Genomic DNA, 14792 nt, shown 5'->3' on the forward strand with positions numbered 1-14792 from the left:
AGAGAGATCCTGTATGGTGGAAAATTACTTTTAATTCATTATAAATGACTGTAAATGTGTAAAGAGAGAGATAAATAAGATTCTCAAAGTATTTTTTCAAAAGTGATAAATCAGTGCATAGCCACTTAAAACTGCAAATATTTGTTCTAGTCTTGTGTATGTTTACATTTAAGACAGACTAAGACAATTAAAAAAATATTCAAAATCTATTCATGTCTGAGTCAATGTAGCACCCCTCAGTTGAACTACCGGTCCAGCAGATGGCGCTGTGGACCATAGACATGTTTAATCACCCGTTAGCGAAAATAGAATGAGAAACTAGGAAAATACAACTCGAACGCAAGAGAAGTTATGGAGGAATCCGAGTTTGCTGATGTCCTCGATGACTGGTTCATAGAATCTCTAAAAATGTAAGAAAACCTTTCAAACCTTCTGTGTGTACACAGATACGTTTTCATGCTAGCTGTTAGCTTAATGCTAAGGTAGCCCAGAGAGTTTCTGGTCCATGTCGACAAGACAGGCGAAGATCGATAAGATACAAACCTTTTTTCGTCTCACAGTGGAGAAATCCTCAAGAGACATGAGAATAAATAAAGTAAGATTAAATTTACAAAGAAATTAAAATTTCTATACTCATATATACATGCATGAGAGACAGACAGACTTGGCATTAATCAGTACGCATGTCAGGTCGAGATGTGACTCCAGTACGCTAAATACTGGGGTCATCACTGTCAGGTTATGTACAATTTGTATGTTCATTCAGAACTGAAGAGCTGGTCATTTATGGAAAACAATACCGGTCTAGAAACTATGGACGTCTGAACTCACAAATACATCCACAATATGAGTATTTTTCAAGGAGATTGGTGCTGCTGGAAATCAGTGTTTTAATGTCGTACTTTCCCTGTATTTTCACAGCTTATAAATCATAACAAAGAAGAGTCTCAGCTAAGGTGAAGGGAAAGGTTTACAGGACTGTGGTTAGACCAGCTATGATGTATGGTTTAGAGACACTAGCGATAGGCAGAAGACAGGAGGCAGAGCTGGAGGTGGCAGAGTTAAAGATGCTGAGATTCTCTTTAGGAGTGACCAGGATGGACAGGATTAGGAATGAGGTCATCAGAGGGACAACACAGACAGGAAAGTTAGGAGAAAAAGCTAGAGAGGCTAGACTGAGATGGTTTTGGACATGTGCAGAGGAGGGACAGTGGATACATTGGTAGGAGAATGTTAGAGATGGAGTTGGAGGTAGGAGACAGAGAGGAAGGCCAAAGAGGAGGTTTATAGATGCAGTGAGGGAGGACATGGAGGTAGTTGGAGTCAGAGTAGAGGATACAGAGAACAGGGAAAGATGGAAATCGATGATTCGCTGTGGCAACCCCTGAAGAGGGACAAAGCTGAAAGGAGAAGAAGAAGAAGATAAATCATAACAAACAGGACGTTGGGAGGAATCTCTCGATGTGTTGTATTACTGTATTCATGTTGGCACGTGAAGTCACTTCATTGTTCATGAGTTGTCCTGACTGCAGGTACACAGATCTTCACGTGTATCAGCTGGAATGTCCCACACAGGTCATCGCATGGACGTCTGCGAAAAGTGAGCACCTGTCAATTTCAACCAAGTTGAAAAAATCTCATAATTAGAATTTGTCTCACGTAATCATCCCATCAAATCTTTGAAATAATGAGCAGATTCTTCACTGATGATCTGCTCAGAGAGCCTGAAATTACAGAATCATGTTTGTTGTGTTCACAGCCGTCTGTGTGGCAGGTTACCAACCATCTAAAAATGAAATTTGGGAGCTTCGGTTGCCTCTTAAACTCTTTGCTGATGATAAGGTGAGAAGTGTGTGTGTGTGTGTGTGTGTGTGTGTGTATAAATACAATGTCACTTGAAGCCTCTGCTGTGTTCAGGGACTCTGCGCTGAACGGGATTTCAAAGTGGTCCATGGTGGTTTCACTGACGGTCCTGTCCGCGGCCTCATTCACATTCCAGGAACAAGGTTCTTCTGAGCTGGTTTTCTCTCCATCCCAACCCTCACACTGATTTCATATTCAGCATATGTTGACAAAGATTATGCACTGAGGCTCCCTCCAGAGTGTGTAGTTCAGGGACACTGGGCAGCTGTGGGAGTTTCTGCGATCGGTTTGTTTGAAAATGTTCATCCTTTTTGGAAGGTGCCTTGTTACCAGTGACGGGCTGAGCAGCAGCCTGCAGGTGTGGGACGTCGGAGGAGACAGCAGTGGTGAGTTCAGTTACAAGTAGATGAGCTCTTGTAACAAGAATGTAATTTTCCACTCCTGTTTGCATCGAGCGCACACTGTGCAATTTCCATCTAAAAGATTTGAATCATTGATCATTTCAAACATACACAAGATAACTGTTTTGCGAATCAACATTTTTTCGAATCAACCAGAACCCAGTGAGTAGTGAGCATATTACATTTGTGCAAATCAGGGGAATGAATTTTTAATTTGTCATTTCCGTCATCTTGTTCTGATGCGATACTTCTTACTTCTTGGCATCTGAATGCTGATGGAAACATGGCTACTGACCTCAGTCTTTTCATCCAATGACAGATGTGATCAGGCGAATCAGTAGTATCGAGGGGAGGAGAAATGAGCCGGGAAGAGGCAGCAAGATGGCAGCTCGACTCTCGTCACAGCCAGACGTTCTTCACGGAGTTCACAGCAGCAGCGTCCAGCTGAGTCTGCTGTCGTCAGGGAAGACCATCTATGAATCAGGTACTTGTGATGTTTGGGCAATTTTGGGCAATCTGATAGTTTGGAGTTGACTTATTTTCGGTCTTATTTGCTCCCAACAGTGACCGACTCCACGGACCCTCTGAGCTCTTTACATTTCCTGAGTGACAACGTTTTCCTCGCCGCGTGCTGTAATGGGAGCATTTACATCTCAGACATGCGGACATCCTCAGCTCCGCAGCGTTGCCCTCCCCCTGCCTCGTCAGGGGACTCGGTCCTCTGGTGGACGGACGCCTCCTCAGGTGTGTCCGCTGCAGACCCATCCAGATGCAGGCTGATCCGACTGTCCTCCAGTGGACGTGCTGTGGTTTCCGACCTGAGGAGCCCAGGAGGAGTGATGAGTCAGGCTCAGCTGGAGCTTCAGACACACCAATGCAACCTGGAGCATGTCCGAGTTTCATGGGCGCCAGCGCTGGATGACAGAATCTCAGTGTCAGGTCCGGTTATCTGTCTTATTTTCTCGACAGCACAAGCAGACATCCACTGCATTAAGGAAATTCATTCCAGCAGGTTTCAGTGGAGAGGTCCCAGATCTACAACACCTCCAGGTGGAAGGCGGAGCCTCTGGAAGCTCAGCCGATGTTTGAGCATCGTGGACACATGGTTTCATCCCAGCAGTGCGATGGCGGACCTGTCATCGCTACAACACACATCTGGCATCCTGAGCGGCCCACAGACTCTACTGTCTGCTGCGTCAGACGGCTCTGTTCACGTGTGGGACTGGATCGACGTACACAACACGTCTGTGGAGTCCACTCACGCCTCTTTGACCAGATGAGACAGAAATAATGTTTTTTCTTGCCCGCTCAGAGTTCCATGTAAGGTCACAGGAAACACTGATGTGTTTACAGATGTCGGTGGCTTCCTGTCACTAGCTGAGAGTCTGGAAACACAGGATCCGTGTGGAGCCTCCACATGCCAAGCATCAAATCACATGAATGATTTGCTCGCTCTGTCTCTGTGGGGAAAAAAAATGTGACTGCTGAGGCACTTTGATATTTGACCCTTTTACAATTCACTGATCAACACACTGCCCATGTATTCTTGTGTGTCCAAACATCCACGTAAAAGAAGTTCACTCCAGAAGAAAAACATAACCTTGAGCTGACGTCAATGATTCTGTACAAAAGAAACCTGAGAATAGGCTCATTGTGATGAATGACTACACCAGGATTTCAGTTAAATAAGTCGAAATGAAAACATTGCTTCCTCCTTCCTTACTGCTGAATCATGATTGAATTGCAGTTACTCAACAGACACATCCTGTTGTACAGTCAGGAAGCAGTTGCCTCCTGAGCTGAGGGACATCGGAGGATCTTGGAAAGCTCAAAAGGCTTTGACAAATTTCTTATATAGCTTCATTCATTTCATCACCGAGCTAAACACCAAATAAACTCACTTTCCTGATGAGGTGCAAAATATTTGCACCGTTTTTACAAAACAGACAGCTGTTTAAGTTCTACAAACTGCTGAAACTTTATTTAACCCTGCTAATCACGTGGTGCCCGAGGTTGGCTAGTTTAGTGCAGTGTTAGCAGCAACAAACAGCCCTGTGCCATTTCACAGAGCAGTTGTAAATGATCTTTCCAGTTGTGCTGTTGTCAAGGAACTGGGCCTGTTACATTAACAGCTCTGAGGTGAAACTGTTAAAAGGTCCCAGTCCTGTTATACTATAATGTGTCAGAGAGTGACTCAGAGAATCAGCACAAAGAGCAGCGGTGTGGTGATTTGGCCTACAGACACACACTTGTAATGTGTCTAATGCTATCAAAGCAAAGAAGTTAAAATAATTGAAATATTCAGAATGAATTTAACACAATGTACTTCCCATCATCAGTTCGTCTGGTTGTGATCAGCTTTTACAAGAAGAATGCAGGAAAGTCAAATGAAGACAAGACAAGTCATCTTGAAGCATAATTATTCATATGGAATACATTTCTGAAGAAAGTAGGATGTAACAATGATAAACTGGATTACATGCTGATTAAAGCCCTTTTTTGCTTTAAAATGCCAAAAAAAAAAAAAGCACGACAACCACAAACAGCGACTGAGAAAATAAAATCTATGAGACAAAAAAAATTCACAACACAAAATCCTCCCAGTCGCCATTTGTCCTCATCTGTCTTTTGAATCGCCTTTGGAAATGAGATGTGACATGAAAATCGTTCACAGCTCTGTCCTCTGATGGACTGTGTGAGGAGGCACCTGTAAGACCTCATTCAGGGCAGAGTCAAGTACCTTGTGTGAAGAAGAGGTGTCCTAGTGTCCATAGAAAACCTGTCTGAGGTCCAACACACGATCGGACATGACCTCAGGGCCCTGATTCCAACCGAGGGAACGGGGGTTGCTGTGACTTTTCACCTCCTTTCATATCGTTGTGGTGAAGAACTACAAGTAGAGTCTGACTGGAAGACACAATATCTGTTCCAGCAAAAAGCTGGAAGCTCCACCTCTGATGCTCGGCTGTGAGACCAGACCAGGAAGCCGGTTTAGTGAAAATCCTGACTTTGTTAATCCTGAAATGAGATGAACTCTGCAGAATTTCCCTTTATTCAGATTTACTGATAAATCAAAAGCAAACGTATGAAACTTTGAAGGCTTTTTGTTTGATTTCTGTCATTTTTTCTGAAAACAGAATTGAAAAATTAGCCATTTTCTTTCATGTCAGGATGAACAAACTCAGGATTTTCATCAAACTTGCTTTGTGGAACGGAGCCCCAGTCCGACGCCCCCACGCCCCCGAGCGTCTGGCTGAAACCTCGTCTCACGTATGTTTCAGCAGCAGAGCCTCAGACTGAACCAACAGAGCCTCAGACTGAACCAGTCCGTGGACGCTGTTTTTTTTACGTCTGCTGCGACGCACTAAACATTTGTTTACAGAATCTGTTAGTGTGTTTTAAAGTTTGTTGTGCTGGTTGTCATCAGTGTGTGTGGCTCCAAAATATCCAGGAGCTTGTCTCAGATGTAACCTAGCAGTGTCCACCTGACATTCCCAGAGATACAGAAGCGGGAACGTTCCCACAGGGACGATGAAAACACAGATGATCAATTAGTACATGACGTTATACGGTCGGCGGCTGGAGGACGAGCTGGACCTGATCACAACTATACAACGAAAACCCCAAAACAACTATACAAATGTACAAAAATCAACAGGATTAAAACATGATTCATTTTAAAATCATCCATCAGTCACTGCAGATCAGTTTGTGGTCGATCGGGATCAGAGTCCATGTGCCAACATTTTTAAGTGCAACCCAAAGCCAGCCTGAGGTGGGACATCTGTGCGGGCCAGGCGTCGAGCAGGGCGGGTGAGGAGGACATCTGATCAGTGATCATTACTGTTCATCCCTCAATCACTGGTCTCCTGGGGCAACAGAAGAAAAAAAAAAAAGAAAAAAAGATCCCTTTCTCCTGCCTGTTCTCTAACATGATGGAGGGTTCGTTCCAGGAACAGTCCAATAAGTGACCAGTGGAGGTCAAAGGACATGTAGTGTGAGTGGACTGAAGGGGGGGGTCATCTTTGTCTGGCAGGAAAATAATCTACTATCAGAAAAACTGGCATGAAACACTTATTTGCTAATTCTCAGGTAGGAACAAAACGTTTGGCTTAAACAGCTGCCCCAAAATGGAAAACAAAAACGGTTTGTTCCACGAGCTTCAATTACAAACAGTGAAATGAGTAAAATCACACCAGCTGTTAATGAAAAATGCCTCTTCGAAAAAAGGAAATGAACAGCAGGTGCCGCCAGGAAGAGAAACTGCAGATGCAGTGGCCATGTGACCGTCGGTGAACTTGGATTCTCCGTCTGCCGCAGCAGCTCAGGTCACTTCCCCCAGCGGCTTTTTCACTTCCCAGGTTCAGTGACCAGTGATCATATGACTGAGGTCGCACACATTCAGGAGGAAAGCTCAGCTTGAAAAGGAAGGAAAGAGGGAGGGAGGGGGGAGAGGGAGGGAAGGGACGGCGGAGAGGTCACGTCGTGTTAGTTTTGTGATGACAGGAAGACGACGCACTGGGGTCCCGCCTCTTTCTGATCCACCTCCTGTGTGCAGCAAAGTCAAACGAGGATGTGATGATGTCACAAGGGAGGGAGCCAGAGACTTCCTGATTACTGAGTCGTCCACACCTGTCTCCTTCATGTCAGGTGAGTGACATGAAGGAGACATGAAATGTCTCCATACCGGGGGTCCGCTCCAGAAAGCAGGTGTAGTGAAAATGGAGGATTTTTCAGTTCTATTTTCATACAAACTTACAGAAATCAAAGCAAACATCTTTAAAATGTCACATGTTCATGAACTAAGTCAGTAACTTTGAAATAAAGTCAATTCTGCAGTGTCTTCCTCAGTTTAGGTTTAACAAACTCAGGATTTTCCCAAAACCTGCTTATTCCTGGAACGGACCCCCAGACCACCCTCCCCCTTTTCTTCACGTCAGTCGAGGCCACAGCGCCATCTCACCGGCAAGCCAACCAGGTTAGTTCTCATCATGATAAAGGACATAACACGTTAGCAGCTAAAAACTAGTGTCTGACTTTGACAAAACACACAGCAGGTCGGTGTGTTTTGGAGAAAGTCCAAACCGAACGCTTCCGGCTGGTTGGTCACCTCAGCTGCTGCGTTGGAATGTGTAATGGGTTTCTGAGTCAACCTATCACGAACGCCCTGTTACTGCAGCCTGGATTCATTATCAAAAAGCAATTGTGACTGAAGGCTCAGCAAGGCACTACGTGACTGTACGGGCAAACTGGGGAGTTAGAATTAGAGAAAAGTGTGTTAGCAAACACAAACACTCTCATCTGAGCTGATTTGTCAGAAGCACCTGTGACATTCCAAGAGCTGAGAGCTTTAGCAGAGCACCGACATGTCGGACGCTGTCGCATCTGTACAAAACTTAAAAATACCGTTAGAAAAAGGACATTACAGCTCTAAGGTGGCGTTTCCCTGCAGAGATCACACACTGGTTTAGTTTATGGACAGAATATAAAACGTGTGAGAGCTCGAGAGAAGCAGTGATGTCAAAGGGAGTCAAAGGGAGAGAGGAGGGCGGACTGAGTCTGTTTTCTGCCGGTCACCCACTAACGCCACGTTTCATAACTGAATCATGACGTGGAGGAGAAGAGGAAAAAGATTCAGGGTGGCCAGACTCCTCCTTCACCAGGTGGGACTCATCTCCAACGCATCAACAATCAATAAGGAGAGAAGGAAACTGCAATCGACAACTAATCAGCACATTATTTCCTCCTGGACAAGACGACGGACAGGACCTCTGCATGTCTCAGTCACTGCTGTCGTCCTCGTCGTCATCGTCTGACAGGTTATTGCTGTTGAACTTTGACCCGGCTGATGGAGTCCAAGCGTGGCGCCAGGTTTCCCGATGTCAGCTGAACGTAGCAGAACTCGCAGACACGGACGGGCTTGGACGACTGGCTGGGGAGGAGGTACTTCTTCTCCGAGCACGGACCACAGACCACATAGCCACACTTCCTGCAGTGGTGGCGGCGGCTGACTGGAGTGAACTTCATCTTCTGGCAACGCATGCACACTGTCGCCTCCGAGTCGGGCACCCAGACAGCGGCGTGCTCACCCGCTGGGGCTTTGCCGCTCTTCTGCAGTAAGTCTCCCACACATTTCCCAATGTGGTTCATCCACTCTGACTTCTCGTTGGCGGTGGCGGCGTAGACCGCAAACGATTTGGTTGGTGTCTTGATGAGCCAGCCGTTGCGCAGGTCCCCCTCATCCGGCACTGTGTCAATGGTCACGCTCTCCAGCGGGATGATGTGCTGCTTGTTGTACTTCTTCTTCTGGATGACGATGTTGCCGTAGACCAGGATGTCATTGAAGAGGAAGAACTGACGCGCCTTTGGCTTCTTACGGCAGAGTTTTGTGAGGATGCCCTCCCCAATCAGCACGCGACCTGGGATGGCCAGCGGCTGGCCAGCAGCGCCAAAGCAGCCCTCTACCACTGCAATCCGCTTCGAGTTGGCCTCGCTGTTCGCAAGCCGGTCCACCATCTTAACCTCACCTGGAAGAAAACACAATAATGGCTCAACTTATTCAGATTCTCTCACTTTTTCCAACAAAAGTAATCCGAAGGTTCACAATTTGTGTCTGTTTTTCTTTAGAGAATAGTAGTTTGAAAAGAGCCCACAGGACTTCAGGCTTTGACAATAACATGCAGTTAGAAAGTGCTTCAGGCCCGTGGTCCACAGCAGAACTTATTTAGAGTGCAGGAGGTGCACAGGCAGTGAATGACAATGACTCAGACACTCCTCCCTCTTCTGATTGGTCGCTTGGCAGAACGGGCACTGGACGGCTGCACACACCATTTCAGGCTCGTCTACAACCGTCAGAAAACTGTGACAGTTTCTGTAAATGTTCATTATTTATACAACCCTTTACAACAACCCTTTTGCTGAACCAAAGTGCTTTACAATAGACAGTAAAAAAGAGAAAAAAATAAAAACAATTAAAAACAAATGCAATCAAATAATTAAAATAAATAGATAAAAATGAATAAAAGTGTCACCACACTACTGGGTATTAAATTATGATGTAATTAGTGTAAATTACACTGTCACCTAGTGTGGAGGAATAGCTGCTGCACTGCTGTAACTAAGGAGGATCCTAATAAACTGAACTGAATCCAAAAACTTTCCTGCCAAATTAACCTCACCACCTCTGCTCCTATATGACCATACCACGGGGGGTGAGACTGTGGTTCCAGCCCTTTTCCAATAACCACAGAGCCACAGACAATGCTGATTAGCCAGCGGATGCCAGGGCAGCTGGAGCCAGACGCCCCAGTGATCTGCACACTAATAAACCTCGAGCTGTGAAGCCTCAGGGAGGACAGAGGGACGGCTGACATGTCGAGCCGTTAGCGAGGCCAATTGCCCAGTGCCGAGGGAAGCAGCTCCCAGCAGCTGACGGACGAGGACACCAAGCCTCAGAACGCCTGAAAGCAGACTGGAGGCCCCAAACCAGTAATCACACCAGCACAGAATTTACTAAAACATTTCTGTTGTTTTACTCACGATATGCATACATTTACTACACAGACATATTTCCACAATGTTCCAGGAAGGACTGTTCTGCATTTTACACAGAAGCAAAGATGCTTATTTACATGGTTGCTTTCTTCTGCTGTGGCTCTGCTAAAAGGCTGCAGAGCTAATGTCAATAATCAATCAGTTGATGCATGAAGGGGAATTTGTCTGTTGGTCACGAATGGTGCACTGGCTGCATTGGCGATGCAAAAACAATGTAGGTTCCAGAACACCATAAAAACAGCCACATGAATAATTTATGTAAAACAAACATAACATAAACAAAATCAAAACCAATCATGGCAGTCTGTGCAGTCAAAACAATAAAGATATTACTGCCGGGGTCCAGACAGCAGCTTCTATTGCCGTTTTGATTTCATATCTTCTTCAGAGTCTTGCTTCATAGCAAACCACAAACATCAAGTGGCAAATAAATAAACGAAAATACATGAGTGGGAAGTGTTTTTACTGGCTACCACATCCAGACTGAATAATTATTAAATGGAACTGGAACTGAAAGTAACAAAGCCAATCAGAATTCATTCAGTTAATCATTCATTATGCTGCTGTGATGGAGGCTGGGAGAATTGAACGTCACAGCTGAAAGCAATAATTTATCAGCAGGGTGTCAGGTTACCACCTTGAGGCCTGGTCAGCGCTGTCAGCTGGTGAACAGCAGCCTGGACTCAATGGCCCAAACCTTTACCAGCTGCTGTGTCATTTAAACCACCCACCCACCCACAACACACACACACACACACCACACACGGTAAACTGACGACTTTGGGTGAATGTTTCTACTGGTCTGAGTGTAGTCGACTCATTTCAGTTTAATGTGGTGTTAACTATCGGAGCGGAGGCAGATAGTTTAGTTGTATGAAAGTCAAACGCCAGCAGAGACTTTAAGAGGGAAAACCACTGAGTTATTTAAATTGCAGTTAAGTTTCATTAATAACTGATTTATTATAGGAAATTTAGCAGCTTAACATACTGGATATCGTTCAGTTATGCACATGAACAAAAGCTGACTGAGTAAAAGATTGAAATTAAGCTCACACTTGACTATAAGGCTGCAAGTGTCTTGTCAAAAAATTTCTTTACTATAAGTATCATTATCAGAACATTTTTATTGTTGTTATTATTGTATATCAACCCATTAGGATGTGTTGTTGACTCCCAGAAATTGATCTGGCGTTAAAACCAGACTAGTAGGTTTTCAATTCCCACAGTCAAACAAATGTGCCATACAGTTATTAACCCTCCAGCAGAGCAGCGTGGAAAAAGGGAGGGACGTGATGAGTCAGACATCCAAGAGTCTGAATGGCAAAGATGTAAGAGTGGGTCTCTGGGCTGTAAACAACAAGCAACCAAAAACAAAGGACACCCATTTATCCTGGGGGGTGACATGAGGCAGATGCTGTCAAAGATGAGACATTGTTCTTGCCCTTTCCATGATTGTCTGGTGTCTGACGTAAAAAAGTCTTTACAGACGGAGGCTGTGAATGAAGAAAACACAACTATGAAGAAATCTCAACATTTGTCACAGGACCTCCGTCAGAAACAGCCTGTCCATAGTAATGACAGAAAATGAGAAAAGAGAAATAAGGATCGAGAAAAAGGTCAACAGGTGTCACAGTAAAGAACATAAAGGTTTTGAGTGGAATGTGAAGCACTATCAGCTGGTAAATGTAACACCTATTTGTTCAAAATAAATTCACAAGACATTCAATCGACTTCAGATACTTCTGACAAAATCTCTTTGACTACACAAAATGATGCTGCCATTCAGACTTCTGACAACTCAATACGGAAAAATGGGTCATTCTAATGGTTCGTCTGATGTGCATTCTGGTATATTCCTTTCTCTGTTGCCAACGGGACCATGGCTTTTACAAATATTCCACACAGTGCAGCCAAAATGTCAAGACAAACGAATCACTTCTATGTTCCACAGCATCACACCTCAACCACTCTGTCATGTGATTTGGCTCAAAACCAGAAGAATACTTCTTTGAAACAGCATCGCAAAGTTGCAGAATTAGGAAACTTGTTCATAAACAATGTTTTCATACAACTTATGGCCACATTCATCTTTAGAACTGTCCGTGCTGTTCAGTCTCAGGAGCTCATTTCTGCTCTTATTTCATGTTGTCTGACATGCTGTCAGCAGCAGGGAGGTTTGGAATCAGGGTACAAAGAAAGCTGATGCCAAAAACAAAAAGCAATATAGATCCTGAACGAGTTTTGTAAAGACGGATATTGTGTGTGTGTGTGTGTGTGTGTGTGTGTGTGTGTGTGTGTGTGTGTGTGTGTGTGTGTTATGTGTGACATGTGTACTCCTACTGGAGATCAGACACCTCATCTGGGCCATAGGTGGAACCATAAACCTCCACAATTAATGTGTCTGTACATGTGCAGCCCGCGAGCATTGAGAGTTGAGATGTCTGTTAATGTGCTCACTGGTGTTCCTACTTGTCAAAGGACTCATCCATTTTGGAAAGAACCAAAACCTTGTTTGACTGTGAATGCACAACATGAAGACGCTTGTGTAAACAAACTGTATGATGCAGTCGAGGTGTGTGCTTGGCGCTCACAGGGTTTGTTCACAAATGTACTGACTTGATAGTGTGGACTGTGAGGAGGTCCTCTCAGGCTGTAACACACATGCATGAGAACAGCTATGTTCCTTAAAGAGACGTTTGAAATAGCTGCTCTTTCCCGTTTTATTTTGAAACTCCTCCTTTTAATGTGGACAGACATTAACAGAGGGCATCTGATATGACGACATATTCCACATTCGCCATGACATATTCTTCTTGACTGGTCATGCTGAAGTCATATGGTCATTTTCCAGATGAACACACACTACAAGAGCTCTCAAACATTCAAGCCTCCACTACCTGCTGTTCCTCAGCATGGATCCCAAATGACAGGGTCGTATTGTCTCTACTGGAGGCTGTTGTGTCGTTTAAGTTCTGAACTTTATCTACTTTAGCTGTTTACACCGGCAATAAGAACTTTGATTCAAGCTGCTGTTCCAGTGTCCGACACCCTCGGACCATGATCAGCGGATGCTCAGCGTGGCTGAATGTGATATGCGTTTAAAGGCGTGTTAGCGTGGACAAAGATTAGTGTTAACACTCACGTGAACACAGATCCGGCTGCACGATTTGGTAAAAAAAGTAATTATTCTTAACAATAGTGCAATTTTTTATTTCATTGATTAATCATAAATTTAAAAAAAGATTCATTTGGATGTAGCTTGGGAAGCAGACTGTTTTTGTTGACAGATCAACAAATTCAACCAATGATTTTAAAAATATAACCTAACTGCAGACGTATGGGAACCAGACTTCTGCAGAGGAAGACACTTTTCTCCTGTCACCCTTTTCCCTTTGTTTGCACTTTGGCCAGGAATGATTTCCTCTACATGCGCAGCAGAGCATCCTCGCCACCGTGGCCCAACTGACAGGATGGAGTTTTAGAGGAATGTGTTCTGAACAACCCTGCATTAATTCCACCATTCAGCTCCTGTGTGTAAAGTTGAATGTACTTGGAGATTTGACTTTCCAGCGCCTCATGGTTAATTCAGAGTGGATCACTTGAGTTAAATGATCCATCCCATCGTCAATCAAAAAAAGGAGAAAAAGAAAAATAGTTACAACCAAAATATGAACTTCTACACATATAGTCAGTGATTCATTTACAGATTCATAATATAAGTGCCAACATTGATTACAATTATTGTCATTCTAATAAATTGCAAATAAAAACGAATGACATGTTTCATTTGTCAGCAATTTCATTCTCGTCCTCACTCAAGTGATCAAACTTTTGAATAAATTACTGATCATCTGATTGATGCACTGCTCGTTTTGTGAGAGACAGAGGTGTGTCTGTTGTCTATGGTTCTTTACAATTTCACAAATAACAATCATGACTACACAATTATTTTACGTACATGAGATCCAATCAGTATCAACACCCCTTTGAACTCTTTGAAAATAATAATAAATAGGTAAAAAGAACATCAAAACAAGACCAATAGTTATGCTCCATGGTTATTTGTGGAGTTCTAGTCACAGAGGAAATGAACTGCTTGTTTTACGCTTCTAATCTGCATCCATTTATAAACTGACATATTGGATTATAAACCCTGTGTGGACGTACTGCGCTGACTGAAAGTGTGTGAAGGAGGAGGAGATTATCAGTCAGGTAGCTTTAGCCCTACCTCGCCCTCCCAGTCCTAAGAAAACTAGTTTTACCATGCAAATACTTGAAGGAGAACGACACCTTCAATGACCCACTTACCAAGTGGAAAGTTAAGTTTCATCCAACAACTTGAGCAGTTGATGAAATAATGGCAGCTAGAAATGCACCTGGTGTCTGTTGATGTCTGTTTTCCTCCTCTTTCAGACAGAAAGACATCTTAATAATAGAATGTTCATTTCCCGCCCAAACGACTGCAATGAGTGAAAACTCAAGGAGGAATGTGGTCTTGTTATCACCTGCAGTACCAACAGGTATTAACATAGCTCAGGTAGATTACAGACATTCGCCATGTAAATGCGGCTGATCAGGTCACCCATTATATCCTACATCCTGACTTAACCTGAATTTTGTCCCCTCGTTGGTAACATTATGCCACTTCTAAAATATCCCCACAAACTTAGTGTTGAGATGTTCTGTCTGAAAGATGGATTAGACTCAAAGACAAGCATACCATCATGGATGTTTGGTAAACTGCTCATGTGCAAAATCAAATTAAAGCATGTTTCCACCCACTTGTATCATGCTAATTAGTTGTTTTACAAAGACACAGACTTAGTTTTTCTCTGTTACACAGCCAGACACACTGTTTCACTTCCTTATTCAGTCAGTCAGTCCAAAACTTACAATGATTGTATTGATCATGATGATAGAATATCATTACTCAAGAAATATTAACGTTTTTTTCCATTTCCACACAGCGGGTTT

General features: G+C 43.7%; 2 protein-coding genes across 2 annotated transcripts; one reads left to right on the plus strand and one right to left on the minus strand.

The window, feature by feature from the left end:
• Positions 1-351: 351 nt before the first annotated feature.
• On the plus strand, positions 352-3544 carry LOC144741985 (integrator complex assembly factor WDR73-like). Its single transcript, XM_078624481.1, is given in 9 exon segments — positions 352-410; positions 1533-1600; positions 1760-1841; positions 1914-2006; positions 2182-2249; positions 2584-2748; positions 2973-3154; positions 3277-3435; positions 3437-3544. Coding segments are annotated over 9 exon segments (984 nt in total).
• A 4540-nt stretch (positions 3545-8084) lies between these two features.
• LOC144741984 (pleckstrin homology domain-containing family F member 2) lies at positions 8085-8780 on the minus strand. The gene has a single exon (XM_078624480.1). The coding sequence runs from the start codon at positions 8778-8780 to the stop codon at positions 8085-8087; it is 696 nt and encodes a 231-aa protein (XP_078480606.1).
• Positions 8781-14792: the final 6012 nt, after the last annotated feature.

This window comes from Lampetra planeri, unplaced genomic scaffold (genome assembly GCF_965212315.1).
Source record: "Lampetra planeri unplaced genomic scaffold, kcLamPlan1.2.h2 scaffold_794, whole genome shotgun sequence".
In the NCBI taxonomy this organism is placed as follows: Eukaryota; Metazoa; Chordata; class Hyperoartia; order Petromyzontiformes; family Petromyzontidae; genus Lampetra; species Lampetra planeri.